At 40.8% G+C, this 17,625-nt stretch overlaps 1 protein-coding gene across 1 annotated transcript; it reads right to left on the bottom strand.

The window, feature by feature from the left end:
* Positions 1-1,202: 1,202 nt before the first annotated feature.
* FBXO5 (F-box protein 5) lies at positions 1,203-13,487 on the bottom strand. Its single transcript, XM_008585670.1, has 5 exons — positions 13,098-13,487; positions 5,465-5,678; positions 4,920-5,010; positions 3,526-3,705; positions 1,203-2,145 (listed from the first exon to the last, which is right to left on the bottom strand). The coding sequence occupies exons 1-5, from the start codon at positions 13,198-13,200 to the stop codon at positions 1,894-1,896; spliced, it is 840 nt and encodes a 279-aa protein (XP_008583892.1). The 5' UTR covers positions 13,201-13,487; the 3' UTR covers positions 1,203-1,893.
* Between the last annotated feature and the right edge of the window lie 4,138 nt (positions 13,488-17,625).

Consider the following 17,625-nt stretch of genomic DNA (forward strand, 5'->3'; position numbering starts at 1 on the left):
TGTAAATGTCATCTTGCCCCATAAACCAAGGTTCAAAATACCAAATAACCATGAGAAAATAGAGAACTCATAACAATGCATGCCAAGAAAAAAACTGTGTCCTTTTAAAATTTGCCTACAGTCCGTGCAGTTTTAGCTCCCAACATGCTTACAGTCCTGCTCACTACAACATACACACATGGATGAATCTCAAAATAACATTCAGTGAAAGCAATATACTTTGATTCCATATATATAAAATTCTAGAAAAGGCAAACTAATCTACAATGACAAAAAGCAGATCAGTGATTATCTGGGAACTGACAAGACTACAAAAAGGCAGGAAAAAACTTGATGGTGGTTATGTTCGTTACCTTAATTGTGGCAAATGCTTCATGTGTGTACATATGTCAAAAATTATCAAGTTACAAATTTTAAGTTATGTAGTCTATTTTATGACAATTTTACCTCAATAAAGCTGCTTAAAAAATGAGTCTTCATCTTACTGGAGTTTTACACTCCACTAAGATAGGCACACCCACAAAGACAAACCCATCTGAGGTAAATCTCTTAACTTAGGATTCTGATAAAGGGTAAAGCCTCAAAGTTTCTTTGAGGCACTACTGATAGGATCTCTGAAGCCCACCTTTACATCTTTAGAGGACCTTTTCTCTGAATTCAACCTCTTACTTTTTTTTCATATTCATAATTGAAATAAACATATTCAACCTTGGAAATTAATTAATAAAAATGTCCTTGTCTTTACATCTTTAGAGGACCTTTTCTCTGAATTCAACCTCTTACTTTTTTTCCATATTCATAATTGAAATAAACATATTCAACCTTGGAAATTAATTAATAAAAATGTCCTTGTCCTGGGCCTGTGATTGCAGTTAAGACAACATTTTATTCTACACATTAATTTTTCTAGTATTTTTTTTTTGTGTTTAACCCATTAGTGACAAATGAATTAACACAGCTAGGATTTCTCAAAGTGTGTTTTATGGTCTTCCTGTTTGAATCATCTTGAGATGCTTTTTTTATGACCCTACTCCATGACTACTGAACTAAGTTATTAGGAGTAGGGAGAAAACTGGAGTCAGCATGCAGTCTGCGAATCTCACAAACTCTCCAGAAAAATAGACACATAGATCCACTCAATGCCTTCACACAAACAAATGCAGTCTACTGGTTTCCTAATTCCATTGATGTTTATAAAAATAAAAGGTATGCATTATTTATTAAGCTTATAACAAATTTATTCATAACAGTAACAAAATTTATTTTTACATATAGATACAAAAGAGATATTCTTACTTTGAGACATAAAAACACAGAAATATCTACATATATACAAAAATATTAAAACAGATTTCAGAAATAAGAAAAGCAAGCAAGACTTTACAAAGGATATTTTGTTGGGAAAGATATACACTGAAAAAAAGGTTCAACAAAGGCAACAAAACATTTAAATTAACAGACTCCAGAAATTCATATTTCAATTGGCATTAATTTGGTAAGGCAATAAAATGTGTCAAATGCTAATAGAAGGTAAGCCAGATTTATATTTTAGGTTGTCTAGGTAAAATTACATGGCCTTCCTTTACCATAAAATAGAATCAATTGTATTTTACCCTCTGAATCACAAATATCAGATAACTACCTAACTGGCTTACCTTTTTTCTTAAAATACTTAAATTTTCTGATTTGTACTGAGAATTTTAAACTTTTTACATTAAATTGTAAAATATTTTAAGAGGCTGTGTATCCTCCTTATCCACTGGGGAAAAATGCCAGATACTACATTGATTTCAACATAAAATTGAAAATCATGATACATTTATTTTTATTTTTAAAAATTAAAACCTAACATTTTCTAACGTTCATGATCAGTTCAACTGATTTAATAAGAGATCACAACCTTCGTAAATTCTTTTTGCTTTTTTTGGTACCAGGCAGAGGACCCATTTTACAACTGGCTTTTAGGGGCCTGCCACTTGAACAGTCTTTGGTAGTATGATAATTACACAGACACCTTGTACAATAATCAAATCCACACCCTTCTCGGTTGCAGGTTGCCCGCTGTAAATAGCAATCATATTTTGCAGGTGAATTACAGCGAATACAGGCTTTGAGGCTTTCATTCTTTTTCAAAGTCTTGGCAACCTAGAAAGAAAAAAGTTCATAAACAGTTTAGTAAGGACTGAGTGTAATTTAGTAAAACCAAGAAGGGCACCTCTATGCCTTCCCCAATACATGTATGAAGTCACAAGTAAGACAACTTGTCACAAGTCACTTGTCACAAGTAAGACAACTCCTGTCCTTAAGGAGCTTACTATTCAATAGGTGAGAGGTTCGTTACATCATAAACATTTAAGACAGAAGGTAAATTTTATTATATAGAATTTATATTTATGGGTCTGGCCGATTAGGTCAGCTGGTTAGAGTTCGGTGTTGTAACACTAAGGTCAAAGGTTCAAATCCCCACACTGAACCAGCCACAGGGGCCGGCCCGGTGGCGCACTGGATAGTGTGCCGCTTGGGAAGCGCAGTGGCGCTCCCGCCCGAGGGTTCGGATCCCACATATGGACCGGTTCCCGCTCACTGGCTGAGCGAGGCGCGGGAGCAACGCCGAGGGTTGCGATCCCGTTGCCGGACACGGAAAAAGACAAAAGACAAAAAAAAAAAGAACCAGCCACAGGGGAAAAAAAAATACCTATTAACCAACATATAAAGCAGTCAACATTTTATTTCAAAACATGCACTCTTAGTATAAGAGCCTTCAATGTCTAAAAGCTGGCCTTTTTCTGCTTAGTTCTCTTCCTCAGTTATTAAGGACAGCAACTGCTAAATGTAGTAGTTGAGTAGTTTTATAACAAACTGTAAAATCAAGAAAGCATTTTTATTATTTCCTTAGTGTTCCAAATTAGAACTCAATATTACCCAGCTTCATTAACAATGCCAAACAGTATCTACGAACAGCATAGAAAGATACCTCTGTTTACTTTCCTAATTTAAAATGACTTTTTGGGGCCGGCCCGTGGCTCACTCGGGAGAGTGTGGTGCTGATAACAACAAGGCCCCGGGTTCGGATCCCATATAGGGATGGCCGGTTAGCTCACTGGGTGAGCGTGGTGCTGACAACACCAAGTCAAGGGTTAAGATCCCCTTACCGGTCATCTTAAAAAAAAAAAAAAGACTTTGTGGTTCTCTGCATTTTTAAGAGTAAAATGAAGGAGACAAAAAGTGAGATCTACAAAAGATCTACACTAATAATTCCCTAGTAGTTCCAATTACACTATAATTACATTTAAATGACCATCAGTATCACGTGTACTAATTTGGTAAGGAGTTGGGGAAGAGGCAGCTGGAGGGTACAGGAATTGAACCCTGGACCACCACTACGCTCTAACTAAACTGAGCTGACCAGCCAGCAAGTACCCGAGTTACATTTTGATCTTGAAAGTTCTTTTTCATGTCTCATTCTAAATCCTTTTAACAATAAATACTCCGTGTTTCTAATTCATTGATTAAACAAAAAGTTACCTCAGAGAATTCATTGTGTCGACTGTAAGCAGAATCTTCCTGATCATCTTGGCTGGATAACTTGGTTTGAGCATCTTTTTTGGGAGGAATCTGGGCTGCTGACTTTTGAACAGAAGCTAATGCAGTTCTGAACATAACATATTCTCTGGTTGTAGAATGTGTTGAAAATTTAATGTTTTTCTAATTAAAAAAAAGTTTAATAGGACTTAAAAATACTTCCTTATATTCTCAACAATCAAGCATTTTAATTATGTCTGTACATGTGAGAAATACCAAGTGAGAATGTAAAGGACTTATCCATACATCCATTTACCTGCAGTGCTTAAACACAGCCACACCAAACTATTCACACATTTAAAGTCTAACTTACTGACAGAAATTGTGAGCCAGAACTGTGAGAAACCACTTTACATGTGTAGTCTATACAGCACTGAATACACAATTTATAACAAACCAATGTCAAAGTACATTTCCAAAACAAAATGTTATTCTTACCACCACCAGTAGATGGCGATAGTCAGATTTAGGTGTCAGTGTTACAAACAGCTTTAAAAAGAACCTTTTAGAAATTGAACTTGGAGAATTTAAGAAATAGTTGTCAAAAGCTACAGAGCTAGTAAGTAGCAGCACCAAAATGTGGTCCTAAATCTGTTTAACTTTAAGGCCTGAACTTTTAATCACATATTAATCTAGATTCTCATAAAAATCTCCAAAGCTACTACTTTGGAAAAGTAAAGGCAGTTCCTTCTATGTTAGGAATCATAGATCTGTAGATAATTTACTATTTTCCTGGTAACAGAAAAAAATACTCTTTTTTATAGCCCTTATTAATAATTAGGAAGTGCAAACAATACAGCTTTTCCAAATTTTCCTAAGGTTATATATAAAACACACACACATACAAATGGTGACCAAGATTGGCAATATGGTGAACTCGGAGGACTGATTACTTTTCCCCTCATTACTTTGGACATTCTATTTCTAGGGAGAACCCAAGAAATAAATGACTGACTGAGGTGGGATTATTTTCTTTGTTTCTGAATTTGGTTTCTTATAGAGTTCTAGTGCAAGGCTGAAATGCTTTGTGAATATAAAGAAAGGTTTCCGAGCCGACCCCGTGGCTCACTCAGGAGAGTGCAGCACTGGGAGCACAGTGGTGCTCCTGTCATGGGTTCGGATCCTATATAGGGGTGGCCGGTGCGCTCACTGGCTGAGCACGGTGTGGGCGACACCAAGCCAAGGGTTGCGATCCCCTTACCGGTCACAGAAAAGGAAAAAAAAAAAAGAAAGGTTTCCAGACTGCTTGTTTTCTTTCCTTCCTATTTCTCCCTCCTGTTTCTAAAAGAGCACTAGCAGTGTATTTTAAAATAAAAACATCAACTGCAAAGACTTACAGTAACCTTTTGCACTGCTTTACTGTACAACTGGAATGCTCCCTTATCATCTTCTAGAATCTTCTTCCAAGTTGTGCTCACTTTACACACACTGGAAAAGTAAACAACCACAAAAGGAAACAATTAAAGCATCACAAAGAACTAAAACAAATATAGAAGAAAATCATTAACAGTGCAAAAAAGAAACATATTAGCAGTGCTTCTCAAACACAGGCACTTAAGATTTAAGGAGGTCCCATACCTAGTCGTTTGGGTTTAATTAGTTTAAAATGAGGCCCGAGTTCTGCATTTCTTAAAAGCTCCCCATCAAGTAATCCTAAGTGCATGCAGGCTTAAGAGCCAGTTTGCACTTAATTTTTTTTTTTTTTTTTTTACAATATTTGCAAACATCAAATAAGTAGCCATTACGGTAGTCATGTGCCAAATAACGAATGCTTCAGTCAATGATGGACCGCATAGATGATGGTGGTCCCATAAGATTATAACGGAGGTGAAAAATTCCTGTTGCCTAATGACATTGTAGCCATTGTGTCACAGTTGCCTACCGTAATAACTTCGTATAGCATACATTATACGAAGTTATCGACCTTTCATTGTCTTTGATGAAGTCTTCACAAGAACCTTCCAAATATGTAGGAGTGTAGGAACTCAGTCTTCCACTGTCAACAGATTTTACCACTTTCAGTCCAGAACGAACATGGTTACCATTAAAATCACACTTCATTTTGACAGAAAGAGTGGGACTTTCTTTTTCACAACCTACAAAAAGAACATTTACTTCTTAATGGCAAAATTTCCACACATACCTACTTCTTAAACTGGTTACTTTGCATTCTCTCAACACTATGTATTGCCTATATGCACATGCACTTGCCTATATAGCTGTGAAATTATCCAAGTTTAATTATATAACAATAACATATGGAAATATTACCTAAATATTATAAGTATATACATATTCTACTGTATCATTCTTGAAAAGGTACTTCAAAAAAGACTGTTTTTGGAGCTGTATAGCTACAACATCTGACTGTTATCTATATCTGATTGAGTAAAAAAAATAGTGAAAAAAAGAGTTGCATAATAAATATATCCGTGCTTATGAAACAAATGAGGATATATGATGCATCAAAAGAATAGGGTCTAAGGTCAAAGTTAACCATAAAGTAACCACAAATACTTCTAGAATCAGTATTTACACCCTGGACTTGAAATGACATTATAGTTCACTTTGACTTAAGGATAAACCAAGCCATTGACCATAAAAATGGTTAAGACCAGTGGGTGAGGAGAACATGTAAGGGTCAAAACATTCAGTCTTGATAAAAGTTAAATAAAAAATTGTGTATTACTTAAACACTAGCAATTATTGCAAGCCTTAATATAATTAATCAAGAAATCTACAGCTAGCTTGGAGAAAAGGACTAAAAAGTTAATAAATTTAAACATCCATTAAGTTAAAATCTACCTGAACTCCCACAGTTCTCATCTCCAAGTTTTTAATTCTGATTGGTGCTCTAGGTGACTGTCTGATATGGTTAAGGCATCTGTCTACCCTGATGGATAGTAAACTCAAGCACAATGACAACATCTCCTTATATCTTGCCTAACAGTCCTAGACACTGCTATCTTTAATAACTAAACAAAGACTTTTCATGACTAATTAATCAGAGAATCAGAAGAATTAATAGTGTAGCTACTAATCAGAAATAAGATTTGGTAACAAGAAACAAGCATGCAGTGGGCAGCAGATGTGAGCTTTTGTTCAGGTGTGTTAGATAACTTAAGATAATATACTGGCTATTTATGATAAGTAGCATAAAAGGGAAAACAAGCTTTGAGACTATTAACAAACCATGGAATTATTTCTGGATATTATCCATTAGAACTCATAATTGCTGATTCAAATTTAATCTTTAAAAAAAGCCAAAGACTTGTTTAGGGTTGTATCGTCACCCCCCGCCCCCATCCTAAAGAACTAACAAATTAGTTAAGATATAATGGAGCAGTTAGCATTTTAAGATAGCCTTAAAGTAGGGTTTTTCAATCTTTATACCACTGACATTTTAGGCTGGATAATTCCTTGTCACTAGGGACTGTCCTGTGCATTGCAGGATGTTTAGCAGCCTTTACCCATTAGATATCAGTAGCAGCCCCTACCCCAAAATGCAATAATAAACAAATGTCTTTGTACCAGTTACTGCCAAATACTGGGGAGTGGGATAGGCCTGCTGCAAAATTTTCCCTGTATATCAGTCGAGAACCATGGCTTTAAAGGTTGATTAGGATTTTGTCAGGCAGTTGAGGCTGGGATGTGCACTCGTGGAAGGATAATTTGGGCAAAGGCATAATGCAGGGAAGAAATACGGTAGATAGGTTGGTTCATAAAGCTTGATTTAAAGGTTGATTAGGATTTTGTCAGGCAGTTGAGGCTGGGATGTGCACTCGTGGAAGGATAACTTGGGCAAAGGCATAATGCAGGGAAGAAATACGGTAGATAGGTTGGTTCATAAAGCTTGATTAGCATTGTTGAAGGCAGAATATATGAGCAGGGGAATAATGGAGACATGAGCTAAGAGAGTCTCAGAGTCTTGAATGTCAAGTTAAGTGTGGACTTCCTATGCTTCTTCAAATGTGCTCTGCCTACCATCCCCTTGCAAGGCAATCATATGAAGGTAAAAATTTATCTGTAAGTAAATGTATGTACAGTCAATATGTTTAGTCTGAACGAAATACTGGTAATGTGTCCATATGAATTTAACCATTTTAACTTAGAGCAAAACCTTTCAAATCAAAGTATAAAAGAATACCTTGACACAAGTAACCTTGCAGATAGAAACTGCTTTTAAATTCCCAGTTCCTAACACAGTGAAAGACACATAGTATGTGCTCCAGGATCCCACTAAATCTTGGTCTTAAACCTAAAAAAAATAGGTAAAGAATATACAAATTCTAACCTCCCAACAAATCCTAACTCTGGAACAAATTGTTCTGAGTGGTTTCCTTCCATTCAAAAGAGTTGAAAATGCTAAAAGAGAATGTTTCTGTTCTTGCTTCAACTAAAGAATTAAGTCTGATTTACATATGACCACAATTTATCTGAGAGGATAAAAATGCAGAAGCCACCTACGAAGGCATACTTTTGCTTTGTTTAGCTGCCTAAAGCAAAGGGGGCTGGAAACTGTACTTCAGGAACTTTTCAAAGGCATTCTTCCTTCTGCTGTCTTTACAATGGGAGACTGTCCTACAGAACCTCTTTTGTTCAGCACCAGTCTTTGAATATGGACAGTTTTTAAAAATTAGACCAAATAATGATTCAAATACCTTATATTTGTTTAGAAGTTTGCAATTTCCAATGTTTACAAACACATGGTTCTCACAACCTTTTGAGAGGTAGGTGGGGAATTGTTATTTTTACAATTGAGCACAATGAAGCTCAGTTAAGTAGCCTGCCCAAGACAAGTAGTTAGGTGAGCCAGATTACTTTTTCTGACTGTAAATCCAGTGCTCTTTCTACTAACTCACAGGAGAATTAGGTGCTTTGGAAAAACAGACCTGCTTACAAATTTTAAAAAAGTATGCCATATTTTGTTTCACATTTATACTATCTATTGCTTACTATAGAATCCAAGCAAATGGTACAGTCCCTGACACAATGAAGACAGTATAGTTTACTAATACCAATGTTAGAATCTGCACTCTTACTCATTAAATTAACACTTAAACATCAACCAAATGATTGTCCCATTATTCTTGTGCCAACATGTATGAGTACTTCAGAAAGTTCATGGAAAAAAAGAATTAAAATATAAATCTTTCCATGAACTTTTTGAAGACCCCTCGTATTTTCACACGGATAATTAGATTCATTATTTTCATGAACTTATTTTAGACTAGTTTTAGATTTACAGAAATTTTGCAAGGAAGGACAGTACAGAGTTCCTGTACATCCAGCATCATTACTCAACTTATATTACTATGGTTCATATCACAATTAATGAACCAATACTGATGCATGATTTTTAACTAAAATCCATATTTTATGTCTTTTTTTCTGTTCGAGGATCTCATCCAGGAAACCACCTTACTTCAGTCATCATGTCTCCTTAAGCTCCTCTTGGCTATGACCATTTCTCTCACTTTACTTGTTTATGATAACCTTGACAATTTTAAGTACTGGTCAAGTAATGTTGTAGAATGTCCCTCAATTAGGATTTGCCTAATGTTTTTCTCTTGGTTAGCCTGGGGTTGTAGGTTTTTAGGAGAAAGGCCACAGAGGTGTGGCCTTTGTGCTATTGTCATCACATATATCAAGGGAACATGCTATTAATATGATTCATCATTGATAACCTTGATCACTGGGATGAGGTGGTACATGTCATGTTTCTCCACCGTAAAGTTATTCCTTTTTGTTCCTTTTCCATACCATACTCTTTGAAAGGGAGTCACTATGCACAGCTCACACTTAAAGGAGTTAGGCTCCCCCTCTTTGAGGGGAAATAAATATATAAATCATTTGGAATTCTTCTCTACTAGAGATTTGTCTATTCTCTCCTATTCATTCATTCATTCATTCATTCAATCAATCATTTATATCAATATAGACTCATGGACTTTGGGTTATAATCCAGTACTGTTTGAGTTGTTGCTCAAATTGTTTCAGCTTTTGCTATTGTGAGGTCTTTAAGTTGGCTCCAGTGTCCTTTTGGACATATTTGCAGTACTAGAGATTTGTCTATTCTCTCCTATTCATTCATTCATTCAATCAATCATTTATATCAATATAGACTCATGGACTTTGGGTTATAATCCAGTACTGTTTGAGTTGTTGCTCAAATTGTTTCAGCTTTTGCTATTGTGAGGTCTTTAAGTTGGCTCCAGTGTCCTTTTGGACATATTTGCATCACTATGTTTTTTTGAGCACTCCTTACTTTCTGTCACTACAAGATATTCCAGGCTTATCCTGTATTTCCCCTGTTCTTGCCCTAGAATCAGTCATTTCCCTAAGGAATTCTGGTTCCTTTTTCTGGAGAAAGGTATTAGAAATCTTAGAAAGGTATTAGTTTTGCCACTTCATTCATTTAATTTATCCAATGCCCACTTAGTGTCAGGGTAGGGGGAAAGGAAGGTATTAGTCAGGGATAATCTTTTAGAGGTGACATTGAGATTTAAAAAGCCTGTGGAAGGGCCGGCCCGTGGCTCACTCAGGAGAGGGTGGTGCTGATAACACCAAGGCCACGGGTTCAGATCCTATATAGGGATGGCCGGTTAGCTCACTGTATTTCCCCTGTTCTTGCCCTAGAATCAGTCATTTCCCTAAGGAATTCTGGCTCCTTTTTCTGGAGAAAGGTATTAGAAATCTTAGAAAGGTATTAGTTTTGCCACTTCATTCATTTAATTTATCCAATGCCCACTTAGTGTCAGGGTAGGGGGAAAGGAAGGTATTAGTCAGGGATAATCTTTTAGAGGTGACATTGAGATTTAAAAAGCCTGTGGAAGGGCCGGCCCGTGGCTCACTCAGGAGAGGGTGGTGCTGATAACACCAAGGCCACGGGTTCAGATCCTATATAGGGATGGCCGGTTAGCTCACTGGCTGAGCGTGGTGCCGACAACACCAAGCTAAGGGTTAAGATCCCTTTACTGGTCATCTTTAAAAAATAAAATAAAATAAATAAAAATAAAAAGCCTGTGGAAATCTGGTGGAAGAGTTTTCAGACAGAGGGAAATACAGGAAGCAAGGACAAGTGTAGAGTGTTGAAGGAACATAAAGACCCATATATAGCTGCAACTTGGTGAGCTAGGGGGAGAATAATTGAAAAATAAGGTTGGAGAGGTAAAATGGTCTATAGCATTTGTAGGGTAGGCTGGGCTTTTGAGGGGTTATAAGTGGAGGAGTGAGATTTGGTTTACATTTTTAAAAGATCATTGGCAGCTGTAGAGAATTAATTTTAGGAAGGTAAAATTGGAAGCAGGGAGGCTAGTTATAAGTGTTTATCACAGGAGTCTAGAAAGTTGGGCAGCCAGTAGTAGGGTGATTACAGTGGAAATGAAGATAATCGAATAGATTCAAGGTGTACTCTTTAGGAGGGTCTATTATTTAGATAGAACTTGCTAATGTACTAGATTTGGATGATGAAAGAAAAGGGACTAAAAAATGGAGGTTAGGGCTAGAGTGTCTGAGTTATAAAGTGCCATTTATTGAGTTGGAGAAAACTAAGGAAGGTAACTCTCATAGCCTCAGTTTCCTCACACACAAAATGGGGGTAAGAAAATAAAACTGGGCTTAATGCATGGCAGAGTCCCTGTTACAAGGGTCTAATTAATGTAATCAGTTTTATCGCATTAATCATAAAAGCCCAACCCCTTCATATTCCTTACACTGCAAACCATGAACACTTAGAAGTAGTAAAATACATTCTACACAGAAGTATAATTTCAGATTATATACTTTTTCATTAAAAAGTATAGATTTAAGATCAGCTCCAATTTCAAATGAAAATTCTTGCTCAGCCCTTTGACTAGCTTTGTGAACTTAGAAAGTTCTATTAGCATTTTCATTTTCCCTAAAGTGGAGATACTAAGGAAGACTCAAATACTGTATTTTTTTAAACCTCTCATTTACCAACTCACAGTCAAATCGTGAAAAAGTGGCATATTACAGTAAACTGTACAGTATGTACTTCATTTAACTTTCCCATATAGACCTGACACTGCACATTCAATACCATAATAAGATTACAGTGCATAAAAATCTTCATAGCTCTTTCACTGTTAAATTAAACAAAGTTCCACAATCTCTAATACCTATAGATAACCACCATGTACCCAACTTTAGGCATGGCCATTCCTTTACTTAAGAATTTCAGAGGCCCAAGGCTTGGGGCCATAAAGTTTAAGTCAGCCATAATTCTCAAAAGAAAATTTTAGAAACGCTTATTTTTAAAAATATTTATTTGCAATAATTTTATTTCCTCAAACCTGTAAACAGGGGAAAAAATTCCAGGGGACAGCAAATACTTTCTGAAGAGCAAGGTAGTGAAGACAACTGGAGCTAATCACAAACCCCCCAACTCACAAAGCCATCAAGCTTCAGAATCTCGAAGGGAGACTGATGATCCAGGATCTTCTACCAAACAGCACGTTAAATTGCTCCACACTTTAAAAAATTTTTGATTATGTATAAGGTAAAGTAAATGCATATGGATTTCATTTAGTTAGAGCAACAAAGAGGATGGAAATAAGCCTTTGAGTGCCTTCCATTCTATACAAGTTTTGGAATAAAGGGCTACCAGGTTCTTCACAAGTACAGAGGAAAAAGTAACCAATTCTTCAATTCTCACAAAATCAGCTAAATATTATAGACAAATTCACGGTTTTGTACTAAAATGTGCTTTTCCCAACCCTCCTCTTTCGATCGCGGGCCTTGAGGCTGAGTTACTGGGCAAAGAGAAAAAAGAAGAAAATTAATGTTTTTGTTTGGATGTTCCCAATGAATTTGGTCTGACTGAGTGTGTGTGGGGGGATCCTCTTCATTTGGCGGGAGTGGGAAGGGAGCCCCCTGTTAATCCTGAGGGGTCGGTGGGCCTGCCCCTCAGGGCGCGGGTCATGCGGAGGAGGCGGGAGATAACCGCGAGCGAGATCTCCCGCGCCCGCCACCAAGACTGAGGTGGCGAAAAACCGGGGAGATTGCCCTGGGATCTGAGGGTGCGGGACGGATATGGAAAAGGGGCGCCGGGAGTGGAGCTGAGGCACCTGGCCTGACCTTGGGGGCTGCCAGCTCGCTGCCCTGTCAGAGCTGGGACCCTGGGTGGGGGAGGGGAGGGGGGCATTTGGCGCCTATTCAGGCGGTGTGGGGATCGGTAGGTCTTCCGAGAAGGAAAAAGGGCGCCCTAGTGCACCACGACCTGCACCTCCCGCGGAGATGGAGCCCAGGTGAGGCTTGGGAAGCGGGACACCGCGACCCTCCATCCCTCCCCAGCACATCAGGCTTCCCCTTCCTAACCCCCAGCCTTTTTCTCCCCAGACCAAGGAACCGTCGCAGCCGCCCGCCCCAGGCCCAGAGTGTGACCGCGCTCCCACGTTCGGGAGGATGTCGGGTCAGGGGTGGCAGGGTGCGCCCGGCGCCGTACCCACCCTCCTGGAGCACGCGCCCCCCTCGCGCCCTCTCCCCTGACTCACCGTCTGAGGGGCTAGGGCGCCCGGCGGCCGTCACGGTGCTGGAGCTGGAGCTGCAGGAGCAAGGCGGTGGCCGTGGGGAGCAGCCGCAGGGTAGCCGGCTCATACCAGTGGACGTGGGGTCCGCTTCAGGTTAAGAGAGAGCCGTCTGCTTCACAGAGCTCAATCTCTTAAAAGGCGCCAGCTGGTACTTTTAAAATCTTTGAATTTGGTGCTCAAATGCGAGCGGCCCAATGGGGACGCGCCGCTCGCACGCGCGCACCAATAGGAAGGCAGAGGGCGGGGACGCCCTCACCCACGTCCAACCGGAGGCTACCAAGGCGGGGCCGAGCCGCGAAGTCCAACCCCCTTCCATCTCACCGGCTCCGCACATCCGGAAAGATGCTGAGGTCGGGGGCGGGGCCTCCGGACGCCTGGAGGCGGTGTTCCAAACGCACGTGGAGGGAGCCTACCACGCATGCGTGCGCCCGCCAAGCTTTTCTCCGCCATCCTGGGAACCGGCCTCTTGCAAGATCTAGTTTCAGCCTGAAGACATGTCCGGCTTCTGTCTGAAGATCTCTTATGGGTACAAATGGCAGCTGACTTTCTTCGATCATCTCACAAGTGGGAGTTCGGTGAGCCGCAACTCTGGTCGTCCGGGAATGCAGACTTTCCGGAAGACGAACCCTCCCCCCANGTACTAGAGATTTGTCTATTCTCTCCTATTCATTCATTCATTCAATCAATCATTTATATCAATATAGACTCATGGACTTTGGGTTATAATCCAGTACTGTTTGAGTTGTTGCTCAAATTGTTTCAGCTTTTGCTATTGTGAGGTCTTTAAGTTGGCTCCAGTGTCCTTTTGGACATATTTGCATCACTATGTTTTTTTGAGCACTCCTTACTTTCTGTCACTACAAGATATTCCAGGCTTATCCTGTATTTCCCCTGTTCTTGCCCTAGAATCAGTCATTTCCCTAAGGAATTCTGGCTCCTTTTTCTGGAGAAAGGTATTAGAAATCTTAGAAAGGTATTAGTTTTGCCACTTCATTCATTTAATTTATCCAATGCCCACTTAGTGTCAGGGTAGGGGGAAAGGAAGGTATTAGTCAGGGATAATCTTTTAGAGGTGACATTGAGATTTAAAAAGCCTGTGGAAGGGCCGGCCCGTGGCTCACTCAGGAGAGTGTGGTGCTGATAACACCAAGGCCACGGGTTCAGATCCTATATAGGGATGGCCGGTTAGCTCACTGGCTGAGCGTGGTGCTGACAACACCAAGCTAAGGGTTAAGATCCCTTTACTGGTCATCTTTAAAAAATAAAATAAAATAAATAAAAATAAAAAGCCTGTGGAAATCTGGTGGAAGAGTTTTCAGACAGAGGGAAATACAGGAAGCAAGGACAAGTGTAGAGTGTTGAAGGAACATAAAGACCCATATATAGCTGCAACTTGGTGAGCTAGGGGGAGAATAATTGAAAAATAAGGTTGGAGAGGTAAAATGGTCTATAGCATTTGTAGGGTAGGCTGGGCTTTTGAGGGGTTATAAGTGGAGGAGTGAGATTTGGTTTACATTTTTAAAAGATCATTGGCAGCTGTAGAGAATTAATTTTAGGAAGGTAAAATTGGAAGCAGGGAGGCTAGTTATAAGTGTTTATCACAGGAGTCTAGAAAGTTGGGCAGCCAGTAGTAGGGTGATTACAGTGGAAATGAAGATAATCGAATAGATTCAAGGTGTACTCTTTAGGAGGGTCTATTATTTAGATAGAACTTGCTAATGTACTAGATTTGGATGATGAAAGAAAAGGGACTAAAAAATGGAGGTTAGGGCTAGAGTGTCTGAGTTATAAAGTGCCATTTATTGAGTTGGAGAAAACTAAGGAAGGTAACTCTCATAGCCTCAGTTTCCTCACACACAAAATGGGGGTAAGAAAATAAAACTGGGCTTAATGCATGGCAGAGTCCCTGTTACAAGGGTCTAATTAATGTAATCAGTTTTATCGCATTAATCATAAAAGCCCAACCCCTTCATATTCCTTACACTGCAAACCATGAACACTTAGAAGTAGTAAAATACATTCTACACAGAAGTATAATTTCAGATTATATACTTTTTCATTAAAAAGTATAGATTTAAGATCAGCTCCAATTTCAAATGAAAATTCTTGCTCAGCCCTTTGACTAGCTTTGTGAACTTAGAAAGTTCTATTAGCATTTTCATTTTCCCTAAAGTGGAGATACTAAGGAAGACTCAAATACTGTATTTTTTTAAACCTCTCATTTACCAACTCACAGTCAAATCGTGAAAAAGTGGTATATTACAGTAAACTGTACAGTATGTACTTCATTTAACTTTCCCATATAGACCTGACACTGCACATTCAATACCATAATAAGATTACAGTGCATAAAAATCTTCATAGCTCTTTCACTGTTAAATTAAACAAAGTTCCACAATCTCTAATACCTATAGATAACCACCATGTACCCAACTTTAGGCATGGCCATTCCTTTACTTAAGAATTTCAGAGGCCCAAGGCTTGGGGCCATAAAGTTTAAGTCAGCCATAATTCTCAAAAGAAAATTTTAGAAACGCTTATTTTTAAAAATATTTATTTGCAATAATTTTATTTCCTCAAACCTGTAAACAGGGGAAAAAATTCCAGGGGACAGCAAATACTTTCTGAAGAGCAAGGTAGTGAAGACAACTGGAGCTAATCACAAACCCCCCAACTCACAAAGCCATCAAGCTTCAGAATCTCGAAGGGAGACTGATGATCCAGGATCTTCTACCAAACAGCACGTTAAATTGCTCCACACTTTAAAAAATTTTTGATTATGTATAAGGTAAAGTAAATGCATATGGATTTCATTTAGTTAGAGCAACAAAGAGGATGGAAATAAGCCTTTGAGTGCCTTCCATTCTATACAAGTTTTGGAATAAAGGGCTACCAGGTTCTTCACAAGTACAGAGGAAAAAGTAACCAATTCTTCAATTCTCACAAAATCAGCTAAATATTATAGACAAATTCACGGTTTTGTACTAAAATGTGCTTTTCCCAACCCTCCTCTTTCGATCGCGGGCCTTGAGGCTGAGTTACTGGGCAAAGAGAAAAAAGAAGAAAATTAATGTTTTTGTTTGGATGTTCCCAATGAATTTGGTCTGACTGAGTGTGTGTGGGGGGATCCTCTTCATTTGGCGGGAGTGGGAAGGGAGCCCCCTGTTAATCCTGAGGGGTCGGTGGGCCTGCCCCTCAGGGCGCGGGTCATGCGGAGGAGGCGGGAGATAACCGCGAGCGAGATCTCCCGCGCCCGCCACCAAGACTGAGGTGGCGAAAAACCGGGGAGATTGCCCTGGGATCTGAGGGTGCGGGACGGATATGGAAAAGGGGCGCCGGGAGTGGAGCTGAGGCACCTGGCCTGACCTTGGGGGCTGCCAGCTCGCTGCCCTGTCAGAGCTGGGACCCTGGGTGGGGGAGGGGAGGGGGGCATTTGGCGCCTATTCAGGCGGTGTGGGGATCGGTAGGTCTTCCGAGAAGGAAAAAGGGCGCCCTAGTGCACCACGACCTGCACCTCCCGCGGAGATGGAGCCCAGGTGAGGCTTGGGAAGCGGGACACCGCGACCCTCCATCCCTCCCCAGCACATCAGGCTTCCCCTTCCTAACCCCCAGCCTTTTTCTCCCTAGACCAAGGAACCGTCGCAGCCGCCCGCCCCAGGCCCAGAGTGTGACCGCGCTCCCACGTTCGGGAGGATGTCGGGTCAGGGGTGGCAGGGTGCGCCCGGCGCCGTACCCACCCTCCTGGAGCACGCGCCCCCCTCGCGCCCTCTCCCCTGACTCACCGTCTGAGGGGCTAGGGCGCCCGGCGGCCGTCACGGTGCTGGAGCTGGAGCTGCAGGAGCAAGGCGGTGGCCGTGGGGAGCAGCCGCAGGGTAGCCGGCTCATACCAGTGGACGTGGGGTCCGCTTCAGGTTAAGAGAGAGCCGTCTGCTTCACAGAGCTCAATCTCTTAAAAGGCGCCAGCTGGTACTTTTAAAATCTTTGAATTTGGTGCTCAAATGCGAGCGGCCCAATGGGGACGCGCCGCTCGCACGCGCGCACCAATAGGAAGGCAGAGGGCGGGGACGCCCTCACCCACGTCCAACCGGAGGCTACCAAGGCGGGGCCGAGCCGCGAAGTCCAACCCCCTTCCATCTCACCGGCTCCGCACATCCGGAAAGATGCTGAGGTCGGGGGCGGGGCCTCCGGACGCCTGGAGGCGGTGGTCCAAACGCACGTGGAGGGAGCCTACCACGCATGCGTGCGCCCGCCAAGCTTTTCTCCGCCATCCTGGAAACCGGCCTCTTGCAAAATCTAGTTTCAGCCTGAAGACATGTCCGGCTTCTGTCTGAAGATCTCTTATGGGTACAAATGGCAGCTGACTTTCTTCGATCATCTCACAAGTGGGAGTTCGGTGAGCCGCAACTCTGGTCGTCCGGGAATGCAGACTTTCCGGAAGACGAACCCTCCCCCCAGCCCTCCTTAGCCCGCCTCTCTAGGATTTACGCGCGCT

Source organism: Galeopterus variegatus, unplaced genomic scaffold (genome assembly GCF_000696425.1).
Source record: "Galeopterus variegatus unplaced genomic scaffold, G_variegatus-3.0.2 Scaffold3661, whole genome shotgun sequence".
Classification (NCBI taxonomy): Eukaryota; Metazoa; Chordata; class Mammalia; order Dermoptera; family Cynocephalidae; genus Galeopterus; species Galeopterus variegatus.